Below are 26,962 nucleotides of genomic sequence, written 5' to 3' on the forward strand. Positions count from 1 at the left end.
ATTTTCATCCGAGGCTAAAGAATACATAACAGAGAGGCGGCACAGTGCCAAGAGAGATAGTGCAGACCCTAGAAGGGCTGACGTAGAGGCCGAAGCGCTAATACAGAAGCCATAGAAGCTGATGTTGGGCCTCAGAGGCAGCGCTGGGGAGATTATGTTAGGCAGACTGGGAGGAGATCAGCAGACTCTGAGCCGAGAGATGGTGACACAACCTCAAGAGGAATGACGTAGTTCCAGCGCAGTGCTTGGAGCAGCTTTCGTTGTCCAACATAGGGAACAGTGGGAGTCACTGTGGGGTTTGATCATCCGGTTGTTGATTTGTCGAAATATCTGTCTCCGGATAGAGGTACTACTGCCGAGGACATTCTCTGTTGGGTGAACCATTTCTGGCACCCTAGTTGTATTCACGAAATCTGCTTAATAATACAAACCCTCTATATGTTGCATCGGTTTTCCCGAATTGGGTTTTTCCAGGGACAATTGGCGAAAAATAACGGTGTCCCTTGTGTTATTGTCTTCGTTTATTTCAGTGCATGATCTGTATATTTGTGAAGGTTGCAATAGTGTTTACTTCGATGTTTATGCAATTAAATAACTTGTTAATGTAAAAAAAAGTAGGAGATTGTAAACCAGTAATTGCAGTAGGGGTTTTTGATGTGTCAAATTCAAGAATTTTCACATAACACAAGGACAACAGATGTAGGCAGATAGCCAGAGAAAAAACTCTATCTAGGGGAAAACCCAGTCAACAATTCTTCCTTCAATAGTTTCTCGAGATAATCCAAGACTCTTTGACCTAAACAAAGACTTCCTCCACACCAAGTCAGCCCTCAATCCTTCTTGTAGATGATAACCCTTCAAAAGAAACTTCGACCTAGCAGCATCAACATGCAGTAGCAGCTTCGACCTAGTAGCAGCAACAGCAACAACTTCGACTAGACTAGGAAAACTTCAATCCTCCTTGATACACCTCAGAAGTGAGAGAGAGTTGGCCCAAAATTTCGATCTTAGTGTCTTCTACCTTCCTCCAGAAACTCGCACTCCAACTTCACACTTCCCAGCTTCCAGCTTCAAATATCGAACTATGTGTGAGAGAGTGGATTGCTCCAAATGAATTCGAACTGCCTTGTATATATAGCCTTCCAATGAGGTCGAATTACCCTTCTTGAGGTCGACTTGATCTTCTTGAGGCCGACTTGGTGTGGAGGAGACTAAATTCATTTTTGACTTAAAAATAGTTCTTTTTACATGATTCGAAAGCCCAAGAAGGGTCTCTTTTAATGTACAATGACTCTAATGACTCAAAATAAATCCTAGAAGTCCTCAACGAGGACTTTGACCTAAAATATGATGACCCAAGCATGAAATCCATGCTTTAATAAGTCATAATAATAAAATATTTTCTTCATTATTTTGATAAGTACATTTCATTGACTCAAATACATTTATGAAGGCTGAAGCTAATTACATATTTCAACAAGAAGAAGGATTTAAGCAAGATCAAGCGCTTCCATCTTCTCTATGTTCCAGGATTGAGGAAGAATCTCGTTTCGGTAGCTACCCTTGAGGACAAATGATAAGATATCATCTTCAGCATAAGTAAGGCTTACCTCCGGCAATTAGCTTCTAGGTGTGAGAGGCAAATAGGTGTGAGCGTGAAGAATATCTACAAGTTGCAAGTAGAGACAGGTGCTGCCTTGAGCGGCAAGGCAAGAAGGGCTCAAAGTAGAGAAGTAGTGGTGGAGCAAGTGCGGGATAGATCTCTCAAGATGGAGCCTCAGCCAATATCTCAATTTGAGTCTAAGCTAGTTGGCAGTTGGGTTGACCAACAGGATGATGAGAAGTATAGCCCAGGGCAAGTGGAGGCAGCCACTCAGTCAGACTACGAAGAGTTCGAGCCAAGTGGGCAAAGGACCTGGTTAAGGGAGATAAAAAGAGAGTTGAATCTTCTAGTATCACTTCCAACCAAAGGAAGTAGTCGCAAAGGTACACGAGGTACATGGCACTTATGACTAGAGTGATAGACTTGTAGAGCATGGTGGGAAAGAACAGGTCTTCAGATCAGATTTCGCAGAAGAAAGCAGGGAAGTCTTCTAGTTCAAAGAGAGCAACTACAGCAACGGAGAACATGGTAGTATTGGAGACAGATCCAGGTGGACAAGGTTCTTCCAAAGGCACCTTCCTCGCTAAGAGGGAGTGTTGAAAATGATAGCAAGAAAGGGTTCCTTGATTTGTGCCTTAATCAAAGGGACCTCAACGAGTTCTTCCTTAGCATGCTCAAGTTCCTATAAGTTAGGAGTTCATTTCTGTAAGTTAGGATGAGTTCCTATGATTTGGGATGAGTCCCTAAAAATTAGGACGAGTTATGAAGCAATTAACTAATGTGCAAAAGTGGAAGGCCGTTTTCATTGTCTTCTAGTGCAAGTTAACTTGGAAAAGGATGAGTGACAAGTCTCTAATTCTAGATCAAGACTTAGGACAAGTTGCATGAGCCAACTCAGTGAACAACTCAATCACTAGTTTGATTCCTAAAATATTGACTTGCCAGATTTAGCCATTAGAATTGCTTATAAGGAAGAGCAAAGGCACAATTGTTATCATTCTTCTTGAGCACAAGTATTGAGTGTGAGCTTGTAAGAGTGACAAAAACAAGAAGGAGCTTGTGAGCGAGATTTGATTGAGGAAAAATTGCTTTCGCAATGCGCTAGGAAATAGGGGCTAATTCCTAAGAAATAGGAGCAGCTCATGCGCTAGGAAATAGGGGCTTATTTCCCAAGATTTGCACAAGGATTTCAGAGCTCATCTAGGCAAGGCAAGAAGGCATAAGTATCAGGGGTCTTGCAGATTGTTTCAAGATTAGTTCAAGCAGGAGGATCATTGTATTCTCTATTGAAACAAAGTTGTATTGTAAAATATCTATTGCTCGTTCCTCTTCAATAATATTCTCAAGCAAGCAAGGGGTTTTCCCAGTTGGGTTCCCTAGAAAAATTGTGTGATTGTATATTTATTTCCGTTCGTATTCCGCCGCAAAATAAGTAGAGAAATTCTGTCTATATGAAAAGAAACTAGTTTTCAGATTGTTCATATCAGCAGTTGCAGAATTTCGTGGATTTTCCACACCATGTATAAGAACAAAAATAACCATATAACATGCAAACCCTTTTCAAAACTACTGAAAAATGATTATGGTCTCAAAAAATTATATTTTGTTTGTGTTCACGCAATGTTACCAGAACTAACTATTTATAGTTAGTTTGCAAATACAGCGACATGAACTCTTCCTAAATGAACATTAATCCTAGTAAATAGGCGAAAGAAACAACTCAGAAGATTGTATATGATATTAATACAAGACACCGATCAAAAGTAATGTGACAGGGGTCTATTAAAAAGTTTAAAAATATATATATATATATAGTAAGCTGCCTACCGAAAAATTGGTATAGACGTAAACCTACAAAAATCCCTTCTTTTGCCAGCCTATGATATGTGTTTCTTTCATCTATGCTTGGTTTATATTTGTAATATGCACTTCCATTCTTTTTATTTTGATCTACTCCCTCTCGAAGCAACTCCTCAGCAAAGTGGACTTGCAGGATATTTGAATCGCCTAAAACTCTTTGCAAATGATTTCCCGTATTTGCCAAAGATGGGCCCTGAGTGACAAATGCAAAAACAAATATTAGATAGCAAGCTAATTTCAATTCAATTCTTTTTTAACATACGTAAAATATATTGTTCTAAGAACTCTCGTTGTAATATCCAAATGTTGTAAAACAACATTACTTTGTATGAAAACTACTTTCTACAGAAGCATTTAAAATTAGTAAACCTATTATCCAATAAGTCTACAGAATGTGTGCATTTAGTCCAATCAACGACTTGATGGAACAACCCTGCATATAAGTACAGTTGATATAAAACAGGATTCATAAATTACCAATCTTATTGGTTTCTATATTATAAATGGGGCAGTTCATTATAGAGTAAAACTAATTAACAGATCGACCAGACTTTATTAGAAGCAGAACTTTAAAACATTTATTACTTCAATATGAATTGGAAAATAGTGTTTGGAGATAGATCCCAACTAAACTGGGATTATGAAATCAATTTCAACTGCAACATGTCTACCTGATTAGATAATCAACCATGAGTATTATTGTTTTTTACAAGCATGAAAATGTTACAAAAAATAGCAACATTAATGCCTATCAGAATAACCAATTTCATACGCCATGTTTTACAAATCTGCAATATAATGCACACACCCCACAAACACAAGGATCCGCATGTGTGTGTGAATGTTTCACCATGAGGACGATATCAACTTTTGCGGGAGGGGTGTTGCAGCCGCACAAGGAGAAAGCAAATCTCTTCATAGCAAGGATCTTGCCAACGAGGAAGATTTTGGCAAAATAAAGATAAAAGGTGTATTCAGGTTTGTGAAAGTGAAATAACATCTCTTTGCCCTGTGAATGGATTTTGGAAACAGTTGTAAAGCTGAAAATAGATCATTTACTGGATATTCCCATTCGAGAAAACCTCAAATCTCCAAGATACTCTCATGGAGAAGCATGGCTTGGAGTGCTGTTCCAAAGGATAAGATAAAAATCCTACCTCTCACAAGGGTTCTATTCTCTTTAACAATTTCCCAAGATAATGTTCACTCAACATGTCCCCGTGACACCTATGACCTCCCTAAGGCACCTATGATCTCCCCATGTTATCTCATAGCCCTCTCGCAACACCTACAACCCCCCTCCCATGGGCCTATGGCCCTACATGCACCCCACAAAACCTGCACAATCCCCCCACACCTTCTCTCTTGTAATCATGTGGCCCTGTGACCGTCTATGACATCGTCACCCAACATGCAACATGACCACAAACCCCCTCAAACTCCCATTCCACTTCCCTCAAGGACCTACCCTCTTTCCCTCTCCCTATTGACCCCTTTGTTTTCTCCCTTGCCCTTATTCCCTCTCTCCTCCCCACTATCACTTACACCTTCGGTGTCTATTCTTCCCCCTCCCTTCTCCCTCCAACATCATCCCCTCCACTCCCTTAACTCCTCACCCATTCCCCACAGATACCCAATACCCTGCAGGGCCTTTTATAACCCACTCCTATGGCTCCTTCAACTCCTGTAATTACCAACAAGCCATAAGGCTTGCTACCGCAAAATCTAGCAGGCCTTGGGAAAGTCCTCACAAGGCAAGATCCAAATCAAGATGCAACAATCAAGGGGTTGCCACTATCAACTTAGCAGTCCACCTCCTACTCTTTAGTGGAATTTCCCCACATGGGAGACTTCCCAGTTTCTCACCTAGAGGATATTCTAAGCAATGTTCCAAGGAGACACGTCCCCCACGGTGGGGTGCATGCACCCCATGCTTCCGTCAACCCAGGACAGGGGGACGTCTAGGGAAACGTTTCCCGACGTCCCCCTTTTGGGGAGACGCAGGGGGAAACGATTCTCCAGTGTAGGGCACGCATCTCCCCAAAAGGGGTGCTTCTGGGCACACCCCTCAAAAGGGGGACACTCAGAAGCACCCCTTTTAAGGGGGGCTTCCAAAAGCATTCCTTGTGAGTTTCAAGAAATTTTGTGTGAGGAAGCCTAATATTCAAGCCTATGGCTCTATTATTGCTATGCAATTCATGGTAATGTTAAATTCTTAAAGTAAAAGTGGCATTCTCCTTTATCTTTCATTTTCATCATTTTTCTTAAATTTTCAACATTACGATGAAATGACTCTGGATGTTTGAGATTGGTTCCAACCTCATTGGATTTCATATGGACAAAGTATAATTTTAAATCACTCAAAATCCAACAGACTTAATAGGATTTTTTGTCTCTCGACGCTATCGGTCGTTCAGGTCGGTTGGTGACTGGCTGGCTTACTCAATCCATTAAACCTTTCTCAGTGTGGGATTCTTAGTCAATCATCGGCCTCTCTTGTTTTACTCAATATTTGGATAAGCATTTCTTAATTTTGAATATTTATGGTCCTGTTCACGACAAATTACCATTTTGGACTCTCTTCAAGGTCATTTATCTCTGTCTGCACACAATCTCATAATTGGTGGTGATCCCAATTTTTTTATAGGTTGCTCAAAAAGCTAGGGTGAAACCGCACAAGCTGACCCGAATTCACAGTATTTTTCACAGTTTATTAAGGATCATCATCATCTTCAGAACCTGGCTCCCCTCAAGATCAAACCTACTTGGAGAAACAAAAGACCTAGATCTGAAAGGATTGGGAAAAGATTGGACAGATTCCTATTGGCGGAGCAATTGTTGCAAGAACTCCCACTATCGCATCATTGGATTGGAGAGGGTGGTGGTTCTGACCAACCCCCTATCTACCTGGAAATTAAATTCCTGAGTCCCAAACCACCTGGTCCTTTCAAAATGAATGTTGGATGGCTTAAGGATCCAGACTATATTAATCTGGTTCGGAACACCTGGTGTAATTATGATCCTAATCAGGGTTTCACTATTGCGGGCCAATTTGCACATAATCTGAAACAAATCAAACAAGAATCCATCATTTGGTCGATTAAAAAAGGATGGAGGAACAGAGGGAACTCCTACTAATTGAAGAAGAACTACATACTATTTCGAGCACCTACTCTGAAGGCTATGAATCTTCGGCCTCTAAGGAAAACTTTCTTCACCTTGAGACAGGAAAAACATCCATTCTAGCTGAACAGGAGGCTACTTGGAGACTGAAGAGCAGAGCCATTTCGCTGGAAGCAGGTGACGATAACACAAAGTTTTTCTACATCTACTACAGAGGACGTAAGAACAGCAACATCAAGATGGACAACTACAAACCTCTTTTGCAACTCTTGCGAGCATGGGTAGGGATCATTTCAAACACCTCTTCAAGGAGCCTCCAGGAATCCCTATTGCTGAGGTGGTTTGCACTGCTCTACTTTTCCCCCGTTTTACCCTCGATGATGACAATGAGAAGATGATGGCACCAATCACGAAGGATGAACTTCTATCGGTCCTCAAGAAGACTCAGAAAGACAAGCCCGAGACCGGATGGTTGGTCAGTGGAGTTTTTTCTTGGGCTTTTCGAAATACTTGGTGATGACCTCTTTAGAGTTGTGGAGGACTCTCGAACACAGGGCAACATACATCAGGCTTTCAACTCCAAATTTATAGCTCTAACACCTAAGAATGATGACCCTTCCACTTTCGAGGAGTTCCGACCTATTTCACTCTGTAACTGCATTTACGAGGTCATTTCTATGATTATCACCGACAGATTAAAGCCTATTCTCTCCAGGAACATCTCTCCAAAACAATTTGCCTTTTTGGAAGGTAGACAAATCCACGAAGTTATTAGGGTTGCTCAAGAAGGACTCCATAGCATCAAACTGAAGAAACTAAAAGGGGCTTTATTAAAGATTGATCTATCCAAGGCATTTGACCATGTCAGCTGGACATACATCAAACTTCTTCTTACACAGTTGGGTTTCTCTTTGGACATCACTCGATGGATTATGAGTTGTATATCTACAGTTTCCTTTGATGTACTAATCAACAGATCTGCCTCCCCTTTCTTCAAAGCGAAAAGAGGTCTTTGATAGGGTTGCCCACTTTCTCCTTTACTTTTCCTTCTCGTGGCCAAAGGTTTGAGTAGATCACTTGCTGATTTGAAACGTAGAGGGCTTCTTGTTGGCATTGAGGTGGCTAGAGGTTGCACCATTACTCACCTCTTTTTCGTGGACGATATCCTTATATTCTGCAATGGGTCACAAAGGGAGGGATCTTCTGTTCTGGAGACCCTGAAACTCTTTGGCGATGCCACAGGTATGATTATCAAACATCTTAAATCCACATTGATCACATACTTTTTAAGTCCTAATGATCTCAATTTCTATCATAATAGTTTTCCTCTCACATTTTCTCCCATGGACTAGAGTCTCAAGTATCTGGGCTTCCTACTGAAACCAAATGACTACCTCATTTCTAATTGGGAATGGCTACTTTCGAGAGTGGACAAAGAAAAAAGAAAACGTTGGAGTTTTAGGTGGCTCTCTCATGTTGGTCGACTTTTCCTTGTAAAATTTGTCCTGGAAGCTATTCTGGTTTACTGGCTTTCTCTCTCGTGGGTTCCTTAGGGCACTTTTGGCTATCTTAAACAACTCTGCTACAACTTCCTATGGGTTGGTTGCTCTGGAGCACACGCTTTTCCTTGGGTTGCATGGGACCATATTGCCCTACCAAAGACCTGGGGAGGCTGGGGCATAAAAAACTTTACTCTTTTTACTTAAGCTCTGTCAACTAAAGTGGGTTGGAGAACCATCACAAGCAGCCAACTTTGGTCAATGGTTGTCTACAAGAAATACATTTACCCTTTGTCCCTTGAAGACTAGATTTGATCACCTGACAAGCCCACCATCAATTTTCTATTGTTTGGAAGGCGGTTATCAACTCTTTTACCCTTTTATCTGATGGACTGGCCTGGGAGGTTGATAGGGGTAATTGCCTTCGTCTCACACTGGACCCATGGGTGGGCAATGAAGACCACCACAGACTACCAAAGGCCCTCACTGTTTACCTCAGGCACCAAGGGTTGTATTTCCTCGGCCAGATCGAGGCCCCCAATCAGGACCCACTTCTACCACAGACTTGGCTTTCTGGAGCTCAGTTACAGTTAGTTGGGGATCATTTACAGATTTGGGAGAACTACATCATCTCTTTAACAAATGCTCACATTCGACTAGATGAAGCCACGACAAATTGATCTGGCAATACTCCTCGGATGGTAAACACACGCCTCTTCAGGGCTATCTTCAACTAATCGCAAACAAGGTCCCTAAACAGCGTGAATCATGGTGGAGCATTATCTGGAAAATTTGTTGTCCATCAAAGACAAAACTCTTTATGTGGTGTGTTCTTATGAACAAAGCTCCTACTTAGGACATCCTACAGCACATATCTAGGATCGGGCCTAGTTTGTGTATATTATGCAAAGAACAGGGTGAGAATATCCTTCATCTTTTTAAACATTGCAACTATAGCAAAGTTGTGTGGTCGATTTTTACCAGTTCTCTTGGGTCCCAATACGACTGGTCATCTGGTGATACCATCAAGGAGACCTAGCTACTTTGGTCACAGAACTCGAACACTCGAGATAAATTATGTCTCCATGTACTTGAATGTTGGGGTATATAGTTGGCCAATCAAGCTACTTTTAAGGACAAATATCTTCCACTAGAGATCACTGCTACAAGATCACTCGCTCTCTTGGCATCTCTTCCCAAACAATTTATCATCCCTAGGCACAGGATTATAAGAGAGCTAAATATAGATAAAAGTGTACTCTGGGCTTTCTTCAACGGTGCATCACAAGGGGAAGCACGGAACTGTGGTGGAGGGGTGGCTCTATATCTAAATGATCTCCTCTACTACAAGATTACGATGAATCTGGGTCAAGGATCAAATAATTTTTCAGAACTGTTGGCCCTTAAAATACTTACATTCTCATTATCGACCTTGGACTGGCCTCCATCAACATTTTTGGGGATTCACTCCTTACCATACATTGGATGAATGCAACACAGCGATGCCACAGCCCCCGGTTACAACCCCTTATCAATGAGATACACAGGTTGACATCTACTATTGCTCATATATCTTTTACATATGGTCACAGGGAACACAATCTTATGGAGAACTTACTCTCCAAGGAGGGGCTCTGACTAGATAGGGGCGGATTACTAATTCAAGAGTATCAACACGGGACCTTTTTGGCTTTTATCATCAGCCTTTTATGGAGGCACAGATGATAGTATAGAGAGAGGCCAACCTCTACTCTATTTACTTTTTTTATGCATACTTTATTTTTGATACATATATTGTGCCATCATAGACTGTTATATTTATTTTTTGATAAATAGCAGCAAATTTTGACTATGCTATGCACAGATTATCTTAGAATATATTTTATATGCTTATGACAGAATATCAAATCAACACTGAATATGCATATGATGATCTAAGGCTATATTGCCAATCTTGGCTAGATCAATACGATCTATACACCAAATGTATACACATACATCTACAGAATGTGATTTTGTTATATTAATAAAATTACACTTTTTTCCGTGGGGAAATAACCCTAGATGTATGATATGTCTGGATTACTAACTTCATTTTGTGTCTTAGTGATTAAACCTAAGACTTGTAGCAAAACCCTAGTAAGTGTTGGTTTCAATAAAACCCTAGACAAATTGCTTTTGAGTTGTTGATATCTAAGGTTTAACTAGGGTTTTATGTCAAAAACGTTAGTTCTAATCGATGTGAAAGTTTAAGATATGGTTGATGAAATTGAATATTCAAGTTTGAGCTATGGAAGTTTAATATGATGATGTGCTAGTTGTCTCATGCTTTTGTATACTTGTATTTGGTTATACTTGTTACAAGATTTGTAGGTACATAATCTTCAAAATGTTGAAGATATTCACCTATCTTGAAAATGACTTAATGATGAGCATGATGAGGAGAAGCACCTAATAAAGTCTATTATTGAGTTGAGGGGGAGCTTGGATACACTCCATGAGTTCATAATATGTTGATAACAAAGTTGAAGAAGTTTTGGATGTTTTTGAAAGATATATGACCAACATCAGAGTAGTTGAAGACCCCTAAGGTTCGTATTAACATGTATATGTATTGAAAGGTTATTGCTAATTGGCGTTGTCCTTGTGCAAGATCTCTCCAAAAAAAAGTACAAATTTTGGAAGCATGGTTGATTGATGGATATATATCTAGTTTTTAAAGGAGAGATGTAAGCATCTGGGGTTGAGTGTCTGATGCTTGGGAGGACATTTAGCCAGCCCATGTGTTGATGTCCAAATCCCAAATTAGGGAGGGTGGCGTTGGTCATAGATCTCTGACCTTGGATACGCACCTAAATCACTAGGTTTGTGTTAGAGTGGAAGCCTAATGGTACCTATAGTGGCTAACGCTTGGCATACACCTTAGTCCCACCCAATTAAATACCTTGGTCAAGTATCTAACTTCAGAGCACTGTGGTGTTGTATGACTCTTTGTCTTTATAGATAATTTCATTTTGAGATCATCCTTGTTCCCATATGTAAAAATTATGAATGCCTTCCTAGTTAAGGGGGGTTGTTGAAGAATGTAACTAGCGTCGGTCTTCATAATTGTATTTGAATTATGTATTTGTCAAAAGAAAGAAAATTATTTGTAAAATAAATTTTTATTGACTTATTAAAGCATGGGTTTCATGCTTAGGTCAATGGTCAATAGGTCAAGACCCTTCTTAGGCTCCTTAAAGTCAAGAAAGAAAAATATTTGTGTCTTGTCTATCCTCCACCAAGTTAGCTCCTTTATCTACAAAAGGTTGTTATATATTCCTCAAGTCAAATGCCAAACTAGAAGATCTACAAGTTGGCCTATAAACAAGCCTACAAATTGGTCTCAAGTGAAAAAGTTGGCTTCAAGGATTATTCATGTCGACCAAAATGTACAGTGGCAAACAACTATTTATAGCCTATCATTTGACCATTTGAAGACAATATTGTGATCTGCAATTTCTGAGGCTCGGGTAAGAAGAAAAGAGAATTAATCTGAAATTTTGATATAATTACAGGAGGCCAAAGTTCCTCTATCATTACAGGAATTCGGAGTTTTGTTATCATGATTCATTACAAGAGGCTGAAGTTATTCTATCATTACAGGAGACCGAAGTTTTGTTATCATTATAGGAGGTCGAAATTCTGCAATCATTACAGGAGGCCAAAGTTCTGCTATCATTACAGAGGTAATTACAAGGGGCCAAGAATCCTTGAGACAGAGACTATTACAGAAGGACAAGAACCCTTGTTGCACAAGCCAATACATTGTTGCAAAGACCAATTGCAGGGATCATAAAGATGAAATTGAACAATGGAAAGGAGTTGATTTGGTGGTTGGATATAGTCTATTGGTCAAGAGGTCAAGTGTATCTCATCATGATCTAATCTACTAGAGAAAGAGTTGACTGGGTTTTCCCCTTCATAGGGGTTTTGCCTTGGCCCCTACATCTTGTGTCCTTGTTGATCTTGTTTGTTTGGCATTTGTCTTGATGAACATAATTGAAAAGAATAACTAAGAAAAGGGAAAGAATAATCACAAGAAAATGTCAAGGAATAAGAGAAATCCACTTGAAGAATCTAATTTGTTTGATGCCCTAGATTTCTCAACAACATCAACCTCCACAACAATTTTTTCTGGCCAAAAGGAGTGTGGACATGAGGGTGCCAAATCCCAAAGAGCCAATGACAAGTTAGGCCCGAAGAATGGATGCGGTAAATGAGGCTTATAATGTGTGATGGAAAGTGGCAAGTATGGTGTAAGGGATAATGAACACACTATCTCAATCCAGGTTTCCCAATTAGCACCCCTCCTATAACCTTAAGGCCTCAAGGGAGGTCCCACTGGACTAGGGCTAAAGATTAACCCCCTGATAAGGTGAGAGAACAAACTTACACTGAAGATCCATCAATCCTCCAAATCACCCCTTTATCCATACTAAATGGCCAAAACAAACAAGTATAAGAACCCAATAGCAAAATTATCAAAGTACCTTCTGAATAGTAACCCATCTTCATCCAAGTGGAAATGTCAGATGGTGAGAGGTATGTGGTTGATGCAGATGGCGAAGGCACATTGCATATCATCATCAAATAGTGGTTGTCAGAGGCTGCTAGCTAGCTGAATATCGAGCTAGTTGTCAAACGAAGGAGAAAAGTTCTCTTATGGGTTACCCATGTTGGTAGGTAACAAGCTCCAACTCCTAACCAAATAATCCTATAAGAAACTTGTGAAGCCGAATAGCCTCACAACTTGCCAAACTTGTTGCCATATACTCTGCCTCTACTAAAGTAAGTACCATGAAAACCTACCTTCCTGCTTAACCATGAAATCATTGTTTATCCTAAGCTGAAAAAGCACCCTGAGGTGTTTATCCTAAGCTGAAAAAGCACCGTGAGGTGTTTTTCCTATCCACTACACTCCCAACCCAATCTAACTTCATATACCCCTATAGCTTCTCTTCATCACTTTTGACATATCTCAGTCCATACTCCATTGTATCACGCAAGTACTTGAGCACATGGTTTGCTTCAATCCAATGCACTTGCTTTGGTTCCACCATGAATTGGCTCAAGATGTTTACAGCAAAGCAGATAATCAACCTAGTGTTGTCCAAATACATCAAGAAACAAATCACCTACCTATGCAACATAGGATCCACCAACTCTGAATCCGAAGCACTAAGCTTTTTCAGATTGGTGATCATATATGTAGTCATAGGTGTACAATCCACCATCTCGAATCTCTTAAGAATATCAACTAAGTACATTCCTTATCCAAGAAAGATCTCACCTGTTGCTATCACATCTCCAACCCCAAGAAGTAATGCATCAAGTAGATGTTCATCTTGAACTCCAAAGCGAAATCCTATTTGATCATCACATTGAGATTCTCTGCACTTGTGAGAAAGTAGTCATCAACATACAACACCAAGATAGTGGATCATCTCTAATAATTATAAAGAACAAGTTGGGATCTGCCTCACACTAGATGAAGGACATGCTCAACAAGTATCCATCAATTCTAGAGTACCACAACCTTAGTGCTTGCTTGAGCCTATACAAGGCCTTCCTAAACCTGCATACATGAGAATCCCTCCCATGAATCCCAAAGCCCCGAGACTGCTCAATGTACAGCTCCCTAATAACTCCATTGAGGAATGTCACCTTCACATCCATCTGATGTATCTGCCACCCTATTACTGAGGCAACAAATATGACAGTGCAAATGGAAGTATACCTGGAAACTAGACCAAGAGTCTCATCAAAACCCACTCCCTCCTGTGGGAATCCTCTCACCACAACCTCACTTTGTATTTTTGTATTATGTCATCCACAGCATGCTTGATCTTGAAGATCCCCCTGGAGCTCACAATCAATTTTCCCTCTGATCTCAAAACTATGTCCCACACATCATTCTTCATAATACTGTTAAAATTTGGGTACCAAAGGACAAGTGGTTCCCTAAGGCTTTGATCTTTGGCCTAGGGAAAAGTGTCCAAATTTAATTTTTACTTTTTTCCTAAAGTAAGTGGTAAAGTCAATTTAATTTAAAAGTGACTTTATAAGTGGTAAAGTCAATTTAATTTAAAAGTGACTTTATAAGTGGTAAAGTTACATTCTAATTTAAAAGTGACTTTATAAGTGGTAAAGTTTCATTCTAATTTAAAAGTGACTTTATAAGTGGTAAAGTTTCATTCTAATTTAAAGGTGACTTTATTAAAGTGAATGAAGAATTAGAAAGTGAAAAAGTGACTATGGAAATAAAAGGCTAAGTGGATCTTTATTTAAGTGGGTGAGTTAAAAAATGAGAAGTGAGAATTAAATGCACATTTATTCTCATCCCTAGATCTAAATGAATCTCAGCCATTAGATCTTAAGGTAACCCGAAAGGTCATTTAGAGAATAAAAGGACAAGAGAAGAGGAAAAGATCAATTCATTCTTTCATGAACATTTGAGAGAAAGAGAAGAGAGAGCAAGGAGAAAATTTCTGAGCAGTGAGAAAGTGAAGGAGAGCAGCAAGAAGACATTTCAGCAAATCCGGGGCAGCAGCATTTATTGGCATGCATCCCAAGGAAAAACCATGCAACAAGAGAAAGGCATAGGAATCGAGGAAGAGGGACAGCAAGTTCTGGGCACATTTTTCGAGGCTAGCCGTACAACATTTAATGTTGTTTTATTGCTGTAAAAAAATTTGTTTTGGTTGTTTGCTAATTGGCACGATTTTCGAGGTGGAGTTCAAACACAGAAATCGAGATAAGTTGTAATTTGTGGTTGCTGGAATTTTTACTGTATATTTCAATTTCCTTGTAAAAGCATTTTCAGAAATAAAGAAGAGCTCTCAAACTGGTTTATCCAAGAGTTGTAAGGGGTTTTTCCAGGGTCACATTGATCAAAAATCACTGTGTTATTTTCTGTGTAGCTGTCATAATTTTGTTGTGTTTTATTTCTGCGATTTCAGCAGTTGTGAAATCTCTAAATTTGTGTTTTCAGAAAAATATTATCATTTCCAGATTTTAGAATTTTTATCATGCTTGGATTTAAAATTAAATGCATGGAGTGATAAGGAAAATTGATAACCGAAGTCGGGTTGAAATTTCTTCATGATATCAGAGCTTGGTTCGCTGAAAAGTGCAGTTTGGGACAGCAAAGTGAAAATTACAGCACACTGATTTTTACACAGAAAACAGAAACCTTTACCACAGATTTGAAAATTTCAGTTTGGTAGGACAATGAAACATGTCTTTGGGTTTGAGAGTTGAAGACAAGTTGGATGGGCAGAACAACTACAGTGCATGGAAGGAGAGAATCCAGAGCATCTTTGAGGAAGCAGAAATCTGGGGCATTATGGTAAATACCACACAGAACCCAGTAGTAGTACTTGCTGACCCTGTACAGTTGGCAGAGTTTAACAAAAAGAATGCTAAGGCAAAAAGATTGATTCTGGAAGGAATCAAAGACCATGTCATTCCTCATGTGAGAGGAAATACTTATGCACATGATATGTGGACAACCCTGACCTTTCTTTACCAGAGCTCAAATGAAAACAGAAAAAATGGTCCTAAAGGAGAAACTGAAGGCCATTAAAATGGCTAAGACTGATAGTGTTACAGCATACCTCACAAAGATCACTTCAGTGAGAGATGAGTTGCCAGCCGTAGGTAAGACCATTGCACCCACTGGGTTGGTGAGGATTGCTTTGAATGGTCTTCCCAAGACTTGGGAGAATTTTGTGGATGGCATTGTTGCACGAGAAAACCTTGCCGATTGGGAGAGGTTGTGGGATGATTGCATTCAGAATGAGATCAGAAATAACCATCTTGGGACAGCCAAACAGGTGGAGGAGGATGACAATGTGGCATTGTTAGCAAGAGGCAAGAAGGGCAAAGCAAAGAAGCAAGCTTCCAACAGTGGAGGCAAAGGCAAAGGTAAAGGCAAGCAGCAGAAAAAGGAGAAGGACTATTCCAAAGTCAAATGTTGGAATTGTCAAAAGTTGGGACACTATGCTGTTGTGTGTCCGAAGAAGAAGAACAAGAAAGGGAAAGACAAACCCATGGCAACTTCTGCAGAGATAGAGAGCTTCTCAGAGAGATTTGATCGGGAGTTTGGGTTCATAGCTTGTGAGGCCACTAATGCAAGATCACCTACCATACAGGTTCAGAGGGAGTGTGCATTCCCTGCTACTAGCAGAGCATCTTCTAGCATTTGGTATGTTGACAGTGGTGCTTCCCGCCACATGACAGGAGTCAGAGAGTACTTCTCAGAGATTTCAGAGGGTGATACTAATATGGAGGTAGTACTTGGTGATGACAGCATTGTTAGAGTAGTCGGTGTGGGGACATTGACATTTGATAGGGGACCCAAACCTCCCTTGAAAGTGTCAGATGTTCTATATGTGCCTGGAATGAAGAAGAACCTTATATCCATCTCAGCACTTGAGGATAGAGGGTATGATGTGTTGTTCAGGAGAGGGCGGGTGCTTATATATCCTAGGGAAACTCCATCTTCTTCAGCAAGAGAGATAGGTGTGCGCCATGCCAAGGTGTACAAGTTCTCATTCCAGCCTCTGATGGCATTGAGTAGCAGCACCCGAGATAGGACCGACAAGAGATCTAGCAGTTCAAAGTTGTGTGAGATTTGACACCGCAGGATGGGGCACATGTATAATGGGGCCTTGAGTACATTGCGAGAGATCACCACTGGTGTGCCAGATTTCAGTTCTGATCACCTTGATGTATGCAGAGGATGTGCCATGGGGAAGTTTGCCAGATCCCCTTTTCCTAGCAGTGACAGCAGAGCGACCGGGATCCTTGACTTGATTCATACCAATGTGAGTGGTCGGATGTCTCATGCATCCTTGAGTGGCTATGAATATTATGTTTTATTCATTGATGACCACTCCAGGAAGACCTGGATTGATTTCTTGAAGACCAAAAGTAAAGTCTTCAAGCAGTTTCAAGAGTTCAAAGCTCTTGTGGAGACCAAAACAGGTAGGAAGGTCAAGGTCCTCACGTCAAACAATGGAGGGGAGTATACCCTTGGTGAGTTTGTTGATTTTTGTGCTGAGGCAGGCATTGGGAGGGAGTTCACAGTTCCTTACTACCCCCAGCAAAATGGAGTTGCAGAGAGGAAGAACAGATCCATTGCTCAGGGGTTACCTTTATTTTTGTGGGCAGAAGCCTGCAACACTGTTGTGTACTTGCAAAACAGGAGTCCACATCGTGCCTTCGGGAATGTGACTCCAGAGTAGGCTTTTTCTGGGAAGAAGCCTGATGTTGGGCACTTTCGTATCTTTGGGTGCCTTACATATTCCTATGTCCCCAAGGAGAACAGGACCAAGCTAGAGCCCACTGCAGACAAGGGCATCTTTGTGGGTTATAGCGAGACCTAGAAAGCTTATCGAATTTATATTCCTGTGTAAAGGAAAGTGGTTGTCAGCCGGGATGTGAAGTTCGAGGAGGAGAGGGATTTCAGGAAGTCACGGGAGTTAGAGTATCCAGAGTCACTAGACCCTCAAGAGCAGCTGAGTCAGTCACAGGGATCCAGTGGTCAGGGATCAGGAGGTACATCAATTACAGGTCCATCAGTGAACAGTGGCTCTCAAAGTCAGGTGGGTGGTTCTTCGGGCAGCATGTAGGGCAATCCGTAGAGCAGTTCACAGGGTAGTCCACTAATGGACAGTTCGCACGGTACTTCAGCATCTATAGGCATAGGTTCAGGCATGAGGTCAGTTGACAAGCCTTCAGGAGTTCAGGCTTTTGATGATGATGAGGATTCTTTCACTCCAGTGGGAGAAGTATGCTCAGGGAAGAGGAAGCCCAAGTGGCTTCAAGATACCTTGCGCGAGGCCACATCAGTTGCTGGGCCAAAGAGACAGGTTAGAGAGAGTAAACCACCTGAGCGGTTCTGTAGTTACATGGCATTGGTAACAAGCATTGTTGACTCCGAGCCTTCTAGTTATGAGGAGGCAACCAGCCAGCAGGTTTGGAGAGAGGCCATGATGGAGGAGTATTCTTCTATTATGAAGAACGATGTTTGGGAGGTAGTGTCGAGGCCTGAAGGTAACCCAGTTGTTACTTTCAGATGGCTCTACAAGATAAAGCATGTTGCAGATGGCAGCATCGAGAAGTTCAAGGCTCGATTTGTGGCGAGAGGGTTCTCACAGGCAGAGGGGGTTGACTATGAGCAGACCTTCGCTCCCGTAGTTCGGTATACATCTATTCGCTCCATTATATCGATTGCAGCAAAGATGGGTTGGAAGATCCACCAGATGGATGTGAAGACCACATTTCTCAATGGCTTCATTCAGGAGGAGGTTTATATTGAGCAACCGTAGGGCTTTGAGGTGCATGGGAAGGAGTCCCATGTATGCATATTGAAAAAGGCACTCTATGACCTGCAGCAAGCTCCTAGAGCTTAGTACTCTAGGATTGATACATACTTGCAGCAATTGGGTTTCACAAAAAGTGAGGCTGATCAGACCTATACTTCATTGTGGTGGGTGAGGAGCCTCTCATTCTGGTGTTGTATGTTGATGACCTGATCATCACTAGTGCAGAGAGACTCATTGAGGGCTGCAAGAGAGATCTTGCTTCAGTGTTTGAGATGAAGGATATCGGCTTGATGCATTATTTTCTGGGATTGGAGGTGTGGCAGGGGGAGGGGCATTTCTTCCTGGGACAAGGGAAGTACATTATGGATATTCTTAGCAAATTTCACATGGAGGATACAAACCCATGTCTACACCTATGATCACTAACTGGAAGAAGCTTCACGCTTCTGATTCCGAGTTGGTGGATCCTACTCTATACAGACAGTTGATTGGTTGTTTGATGTATTTGGTCAACACTCGACCAGATATATGTTTTGCAGTTAACACTATGAGTCAGTTCATGTGTGAGCCCAGGAGAGTGCACTGGGTAGCTGCAAAACACATTCTTCGTTACTTGCAGGGGGCTATGGATATTGGTCTGGATTATAAATAGGGTGATGGAGTGAGATTGGCAGGGTACAAGGATTCAAATTGGGCAGGTCGTGCTTCAGATAGGAAGAGTACTTCTGGGTGTTGTTTTGGGTTGGGTTTGGCAGTTGTGTCGTGGATCAGCCGGAAACAATAATCAGTTGCATTGAGTTCAGTTGAGCCAGAGTATATGGCTACTAGTTTGGCTAGTTGTGAGGCCATATGGGTTCGCAAGATGTTGTTTGGTCTATTTGGTCAGGCATTGAGACCTTCAGTAATTTACTGTGATAATCAGAGTTGCATAAAACTCACGGAGAATCCAGTTTTTCATGACAAGTCAAAGCATATTGAGATCAAGTATCACTTCATTAGAGACTATGTCCAAAAGGGAGCTGTCAAGCTTGAGTACATTTCCACAAATGAGCAGGTAGCAGACATTTTCACCAAAGCCTTACCATGGGGCAAGCATGTCTACTTCAGAGACAAGATGGGAGTGGTGAGGAACACTTTCCTCGGTAAGAGGGAGTGTTAAAATTTGGGTACCAGAGGACAAGTGGTTCCCTAAGGCTTTGATCTTTGGCCTAGGGAAAAGTGTCCAAATTTATTTTTTACTTTTCTCCTAAAGTGACTTTATAAGTGGTAAAGTCAATTTAATTTAAAAGTGACTTTATAAGTGGTAAAGTTACATTCTAATTTAAAAGTGACTTTATAAGTGGTAAAGTTACATTCTAATTTAAAGGTGACTTTATTAAAGTGAATGAAGAATTAGAAAGTGAAAAAGTGACTATGGAAATAAAAGGCTAAGTGGGTCTTTATTTAAGTGGGTGAGTTAAAAAATAGAAAGTGAGAATTAAATGCACATTTATTCTCATCTCTAACCCAAAAGGTCATTTAGAGAATAAAAGGAGAAGAGAAAAGGAAAAGATCAATTCATTCTTTCATGAGCATTTGAGAGAAAGAGAAGAGAGAGCAAGGAGAAAATTTCTGAGTAGTGAGGAAGTGAAAGAGAGAAGCAAGAAGACATTTCAGCAAATCTGGGCAGCAACATTTATTGGCACGCATCCCAAGGAAAAACCATATAGCAGGAGAAAGGCACAAAAATCGAGGAAGAGTGTTAAAATTGGCAACTAAGGCCAAACTCCATGTGGATCACCTTATTTATGGCTTCTGATATTTTTCGTAGATTCCTCTCATCGAGAGGTGTAGGATTGATCTAAAGAACACCCGATTCCGATAAGTATTTATGGAGATATGAATTTATTTTGATTATGGACAAATTGTCAAGGTCGGCCAGCAAACTTATGTAGGCTCAGAAGCCCAACAGTCATGTCTATTCAACCTCAACGTTTGCATATAAATACAAGGAGCATTCTCCTCATTTGGATAATTCAATTCACTCATCTTCTCTCTCTCTCTCCTATGCATAAAAGGAGCCTCTCTACCTCTCACACGTGTCGCTGAAAGGAAGACGTCCTAGGGCAAAGAAGACGCAGAAAGAAGGACGCTAGGGCAGCAAGTCATCTCTTTGACCAGCGTTGACCTTCCAAAAGTGTGGATTGGGTGTGGTTGCCTCTCCTAGGCAGGCCGCAATTTTTGGCACGAAAATCAAGGTGATCTGACCTCGGGTTTGACCGAGATTGACTGCCCTAGTTTAGGGCTGCAGTTGACTTCAGAAATCTGCAAATTGACTGAACTTTTGGGGCTGTTCAAGGGTTGTTTATTCAAGTTGTTCGAGGACAAGTTGACCGGAAATTGACCAAGTATTTTAAAGGTCAATTTCAGCTAGTTTGACCAAGTTTGACTTTGCTGATCTAGGGTTTGTTGTTGCTGATATAAAATTACAGAATTCAGATTTTGTACTATTTCTCTCTACTGAACTATTGAAGATAAAAGAAGATTTGATCAAAGGGTTTCCCCGCATTGGGGTTTGTCCCTGGCTAGCCGCCACATCTTGTGTCTCTTGTCTTGGCTTGTTTTATGTTGATCATTTAATGTTCTATCTGTACTTTACTTAATGTATATGTGATTGCTAATCTGTGGCTAATAAGAAGAAAAATAAGTAAATTGCTCTAAGCATAGAACATACCATAATTTAACAAAGAGGGACAGCAAGTTCTGGGCACATTTTTCGAGGTTGGTCGTACAGCATTTAATGTTGTCTTATTGCTGTAAAAAATTATATTTTGGATGTTTGCTAATTGGCACGATTTTCGAGGTGGAGTTCAAGCACGGAAATCGAGATAAGTTGTAATTTGTGGTTGCTGGAATTTTTACTATATATTTTAGTTTTTCTGTAAAAGCATTTTTAGAAATAAAGAAGAGCTCTCAAACTGGTTTTCCCCAAGAGTTGTAGGGGGTTTTCCCAGGGTCACATTGATCAAAAATCACTGTGTTATTTTCTGTGTGGCTGTCATAATTTTGCTGTGTTTTATCTCTACAATTTCAGCGGTTGTGAAATCTCTAAATTTGTGTTTTCAGGGAAATATTATCATTTCCAAATTTTAGAATTTTTATCATGCTTGGATTTAAAACTAAATGCATGGAGTGATAAGGAAAACTGATAACCGGAGTGGGGGTTGAAATTTCTTCAAATACTCCATCATGGCATCCCTCCAAACCTGCTAGTTTGTTGCCTCCTCAAAACTAGTAGGCTCAAAATCAATGATGTTACTAATGACAACCATATAACTAGGAAAGTTCCTCAGCAATCTACTCTCCCTCAATGTGCTCTTAGGATCCTCCACATGCTCCTAAGAATCCTTCAAAGTTTGTTTTAGCCATAAAAACCTCCTCCTAACAAAATTGGAGGGAGCCTCCAACTCCTCCTCCTAACCTAACTCCTCCTAACCTGTAGACTAAATCCTTGTTGTGGGCGGCGATGAACTCTCCTCAATCCTTGAACCCTATTACTCCTTGTCTTTTGACATTGGGATGGACTCATGAGACTTCATGAATGCCAAGCCCTCCTCAAACTTGATATCTCAACTCACGATGGTCTTCCTCTACACTGGAATGAAGACCCCTATGTCACAAGGTTCGTCGAACTTTAACCTTGAGGTTCGAATTTTGGCGAACCTTAAAAAAAATTTGGGGTTCGTCAAACCTCATAGCCATTGACCAAGTTCATAGATCAAAACTCATAACCTCATGTCACAACTCAAGCTTGTAATTTATCCTTGTAGTTTCCATGTCCATGATAACATTTTTTATGTTTACAGATGTTGATTTCTTATTATTTTATCCTATAATTATTATTATTATTATTATTATTATATATAGAGAGAGAGAGATTTATATATATATATATATATATAAAAACTAACCTAATGGCAAACCTCATCTGAACCTCATCAAAAAATTCGAACCCAAATCCAACCTAATCATTGCCGAACCCGAACTCGAACCTAAACCATGTGACATTGGAAGACCCTATATGCCTTTAAGGGTTTCACTATAGCCCACAAATATGCCCTTCTCCTAGTGGCTCCACCTTCGTCCTCTTCTCTATTAGTGAATGGATATACACTAGACAATTGGAGATGCGAAAGTGGCCAATATCCAGCGTCACTCCAAAGAAAGCATCCTCCAAAGTATTGTCCCCCGAGACTTTATGAGGACTATTGTTTTACACATCGATTGTTGTATTACATGCCTCTGCCCAAAGGAATATAGGTAGCTCTTGGTCATGAATCATCACCATGATAGCTCCTCATCACCTTGGACTGGTTCTCCCTTTTAGGAACCCCATTCTATTGTGAGTTGTAAGGCACTGTCAACTCTCTCTTGATCCCTGCCTCCTTGCAAAAATATTTAAAGTCATTTGGGTGTACTCACCCCCATTATCCAACCTCGAGACTCTAATCTTTCTTCCTATTTAATTTTGGAGCCTTACTCCCAGAAACAACTAAAGACCTCATCCTTAGTTCTCATGAAGAAGATCTACGTCCTCCTAGAGAAATCTTCAATGAAGGTAACATAATAGTTGGAAACCTGGAACCCCCCATTGATGCTACTAACATTGGACCACACACGTCTATATGCACTAGATCTAAGATGCCCTTAGATCTGCTCTTGCTGCTTGGAAAAGCAACCTTGGCATACTTGCCAAGATCACACCCCTTGCAAATATCTTGTTGCTCCACGTTGAACTCCAAAAGACCAGCGACAATCCCCATCATTATGGGCAATGCTTTGTGATGCAAGTGACCCATCCTCTCATGCCAAAAGTGACCCATCCTCTCGTGCCAAATCTCACATAGATTCTCACTATCATGAAATAGGGCTTGTGTTGGCTAAGCATTCAGCATGTATAGAATACCCTCTTTGCCTCCAATAACTCGTCCTGAGCCAAGACTAGAATCACTCGACCGAATGAGAACCTATCCAACCTAGAAAGTAATGGCATATCCCCTGTCCTCCATGGTTGAGAGTCGGAGACTAAGAATAACTTCTTTAGGCCTAGAACAAATAACAGATCCTTCACTTCTAGAGAACCTCTTCACTCTAGCTAGAACAAGACAATCCCAACTCCCTCTACACCATACTTGGCATTGTTGCCAAGCTCCACATGCAAATCTAAGTCTCTCTCTAATAGACTAGTGAACAACTCTTGTGTTCCTATCATGGGACAAGAAGCTCCACTATCCACAGACTATGCACCATTGGAAATTGTGCCAGAGAAACAAGAGACTAATGAGAATTCCTTCTTTGACTTTGCAACAAACTCCTTAACCTAAGTATCTACAAATGTCATTTGCTATGACTTTCCCTTCCCCTTCTTCCATTCCAGACACTGTGAAGCATAGTGTCAACTCTTGTGGCGCACGAAACATTTTACCTTGCTCAAATCCTTCTTTCTAGCTTGTGAAGTCATTTCTCCACTTGTATTGTTCTTGATTGAACCCTTTCCTCTTCCTTTCCTTGCATGATTGGCAAGATCCAGATTCTCATTATCACCTTTCTGTTGGGATACTAAAGATTCCTCTCAAAGCTCATCCTTGATGAAGTCATCCCATAGCCTGTGAAGCTTGGGAACTGCCTATCGTGCAATGATGTCCTTATTGAATGGGGCCCAAGGCTTGGTGAAACCATTCGTCCTCACCATCTCTTCATCTATCACAACCTCCCCAACTGCCACCAATTGATCACAAACTTAAGTATCTTGGTGAGATAACTAGTCACTATATCTAATCTAGTCATCTTGGGATTCTGAATTTTTCCCTCAACGTCATCGTCTTGTTTGCATTATTGCTTTGGAAAAGATTCGTCAAAGCGTCAAACATTTGCCTTGTTGACTTTTTCTCGAATAGGTGAGGATTCAAGTGATCATTCACCACATCTAAGATGATCCTCTTAGCCTTCACATCCATTTGATTATGGATGACCAACTTTGTTGCATCTGTGGGCATGGTTATTGTGGTATTTGGAAAATCCCAAAACCCATTTTCCATCAGAACTAATGTAACCCTCACCTTTCAAGGGATGAAGTTAGGTGCACCCTCCAACTTGCTCTCAAACCTCAAACCAATTGCTACCATCTCCAAATCAGAAGTTTTACTAAAGAAAAAACTACTACTGGAATTTTAGATCTTTTGTAAAACTTAAGAGAATTTTGATTTCCTCTTTAGAGTATATTGCTTTGTAACCAAGTTAAACTTCTAATTCCAAATCAAGAATTAAAAGTTTAAAAGCACTAACTCAAAGTAAGAGGGATTCGGTGAGTCAGTATTGGCACTTTCTCAAAGTGTTCATTCAATTCCTTTTGGTTTCTAGTGATAGCATTCAAAATGCACGCTTACTAATTTCCCACTTCCTACAAGGCAAATTCCTTTAATTTTCCCTTGCATTCTAATTGTTTAATGCTTCTAACAAATATCCAAGAGCCTCTACAACAATAAAGCAGAAGTAATAGGATAAGCGACAATCCTAATGGATAGCTCTCCAGAGATGGGTCCCTCAAAGAGGGTTCCATTTAGACAAACTCTAGTTGAAGTTTTCATGAAAAAATTAGCCATGACCCTAGTGAAGAAAGGCTCGAAGCCTAGCCAATCCATCACATCTTGAATGAAATCCCATTCAATCTCGCCGTATACCTTGTCAATATCTCTCTCTAACAAGGGTATTTTTGACCCAAATTCTTGAGCCTAGTCAATACTATCCAAGGCTGTGATGAGATTGCTACAAATAAATCCTCTTTTAATAAAACCTATTTGTTTTGGCTGGACTATCATCAAAATGAACCTCCCTGCCAAAACAGATCATTCCTTTGAGGAAAATGTCATAATGACATCAACAAGTCTAGAAAAGTCTATCGTAAAAGAATCTGGAACCAACATGTTTCTCTGATGGTGCTTCTAATAAATACCCAAGATCCTTTGCAACAATCAAGTAGAAGTAACAAGCTAAGAGACAATCCTAATGGATAGCTCTCCAAAGATGGATCCCTCAGAGAGGGTTCCATTTACACAAACTCTAGTTGAAGCTTGCCTGAAGAGTAGCCATAACCCTAGTGAAGAAAGACCCAAAGTCTAGCCAATCTATCACATCTTAAACGAAATCCTATTCAATCTCGTTGTATGCCTTAACAAAATCTATCTATAAAACGGGGATTTTCAACCAGGACTCTTAAGCCCAATCAATGCTCTCCCAAGACATGATGATATTGCAAAGAATAAATCCTCCTTTTATAAAATCTACTTGTTTTGGTTGGACTATTATCAAATTGAGCCTCCCTGACAAAACAGCACATTCTCTTGGAGGATGATGTCACAATGACATCAACAATTCTAGAAAAGTCCATTATAATTGAATTTGGAACCACCTTTTTTTTAATACATCAAAGTTCGTGTAAGAATTAATCTGCAAAGTTATGGATCTTGATTAGCACTTTCTGTGGAGATCAACCAGCCCTGTCTGCTGCAGTTATGATGTAATCCCAATCTGATTTATTCAGTTTCAAGTGTGATTTTGTATGTTTTTATGGTAGTTTTAGCGCTTTTCTGCTGGTTTCTGCCATATTATGGTGGTTTTTAACTATTTATTCCTAAGAAATTCTAGAATTTTGATCACATCCAACAGTACTGCTTAAACTCTTACCACATATTCAGGATTTGCTACTTTACTCAATTTTTTTTATTCGTTGGTAACAGCTTTTTATTATGTCTACAAACAAAATCAAATGAATCTTAGAATTTGGCCTTTCTTTGAATGCTTGTACTACACCATTTGATGTGTTTTACAGCCCCATGCAACTTTTTGGTAGACAAGAGTCCTGAAACAAACAATGGAAGCCAGGCAAATCTTCATACTAACATTTGACTGTAATGTCATCCATAAATACATATAAAACTTCGATAGACATCTACCTTGAATACACAATTTCCTTCACGATCAACATGGCAATGATACTTGTACATTTTATTCGGGTCCCAATCATACTTCTGCAAGACATGAGAAAGACTCCAACTCTAAGAGCAACACTAAGTAGCAAATATTACAATCACCTTAAAATGAAAAGTGCTAAACTATGAGAACAAAACATGATTGAAAGAACATCAATAAGTTTTGCCTTCACAATAACTAAAGAAATAAGCTTCTTGTGCAGACAATTTAGATGATCAACAAAAAGTTGCTAGTTAAATGGTCACAAAAAACAGAGGCATATAACAGGGACAAATAAGCAGTTCATGGTATGATATAAAGATGCACCTTTCTTTCAAAATGAGAAACTGAGTCAAGCTTCATGGCCAATTCTTGCCTAAGATTTGACTCTACAGCAACCATTGGCAAGTCTTGCAGGCCATTTATAAAATCAACTGATAAAACCTTTTCCAGTGCATACCTTCAAAGCCACCAAATTAATCAAATTTAGATAGTGC

At 40.2% G+C, this 26,962-nt stretch overlaps 1 protein-coding gene across 9 annotated transcripts in view; it reads right to left on the reverse strand.

Moving 5' to 3' along the window:
* LOC149261610 (putative RNA-dependent RNA polymerase 5) overlaps positions 1–26,962 on the reverse strand; it is a 489,457-nt gene that overhangs the window by 445,253 nt on the left and 17,242 nt on the right. For 8 of the 9 annotated variants that reach the window (XR_016258459.1, XR_016258462.1, XR_016258461.1 and 5 more), the window contains exons 3-5: positions 26,793–26,925; positions 26,450–26,524; positions 3,431–3,656 (exon numbers count right to left, since the gene is read on the reverse strand). Coding sequence is in view for 6 of the 9 variants with exons in the window: in XM_089422462.1 (XP_089278588.1) it covers positions 3,431–3,656; positions 26,450–26,524; positions 26,793–26,925 (434 nt within the window). In the remaining 3 variants the exon portion in view is untranslated. The remainder of the gene's footprint in view (positions 1–3,430; positions 3,657–26,449; positions 26,525–26,792; positions 26,926–26,962) is intronic. The other variant, XM_089422451.1, reaches the window with a different exon arrangement.

This window comes from Pinus tabuliformis, chromosome 6 (genome assembly GCF_031772625.1).
Source record: "Pinus tabuliformis cultivar Carrire ecotype Pingquan chromosome 6, CPIR1, whole genome shotgun sequence".
NCBI classification, from domain to species: Eukaryota; Viridiplantae; Streptophyta; class Pinopsida; order Pinales; family Pinaceae; genus Pinus; species Pinus tabuliformis.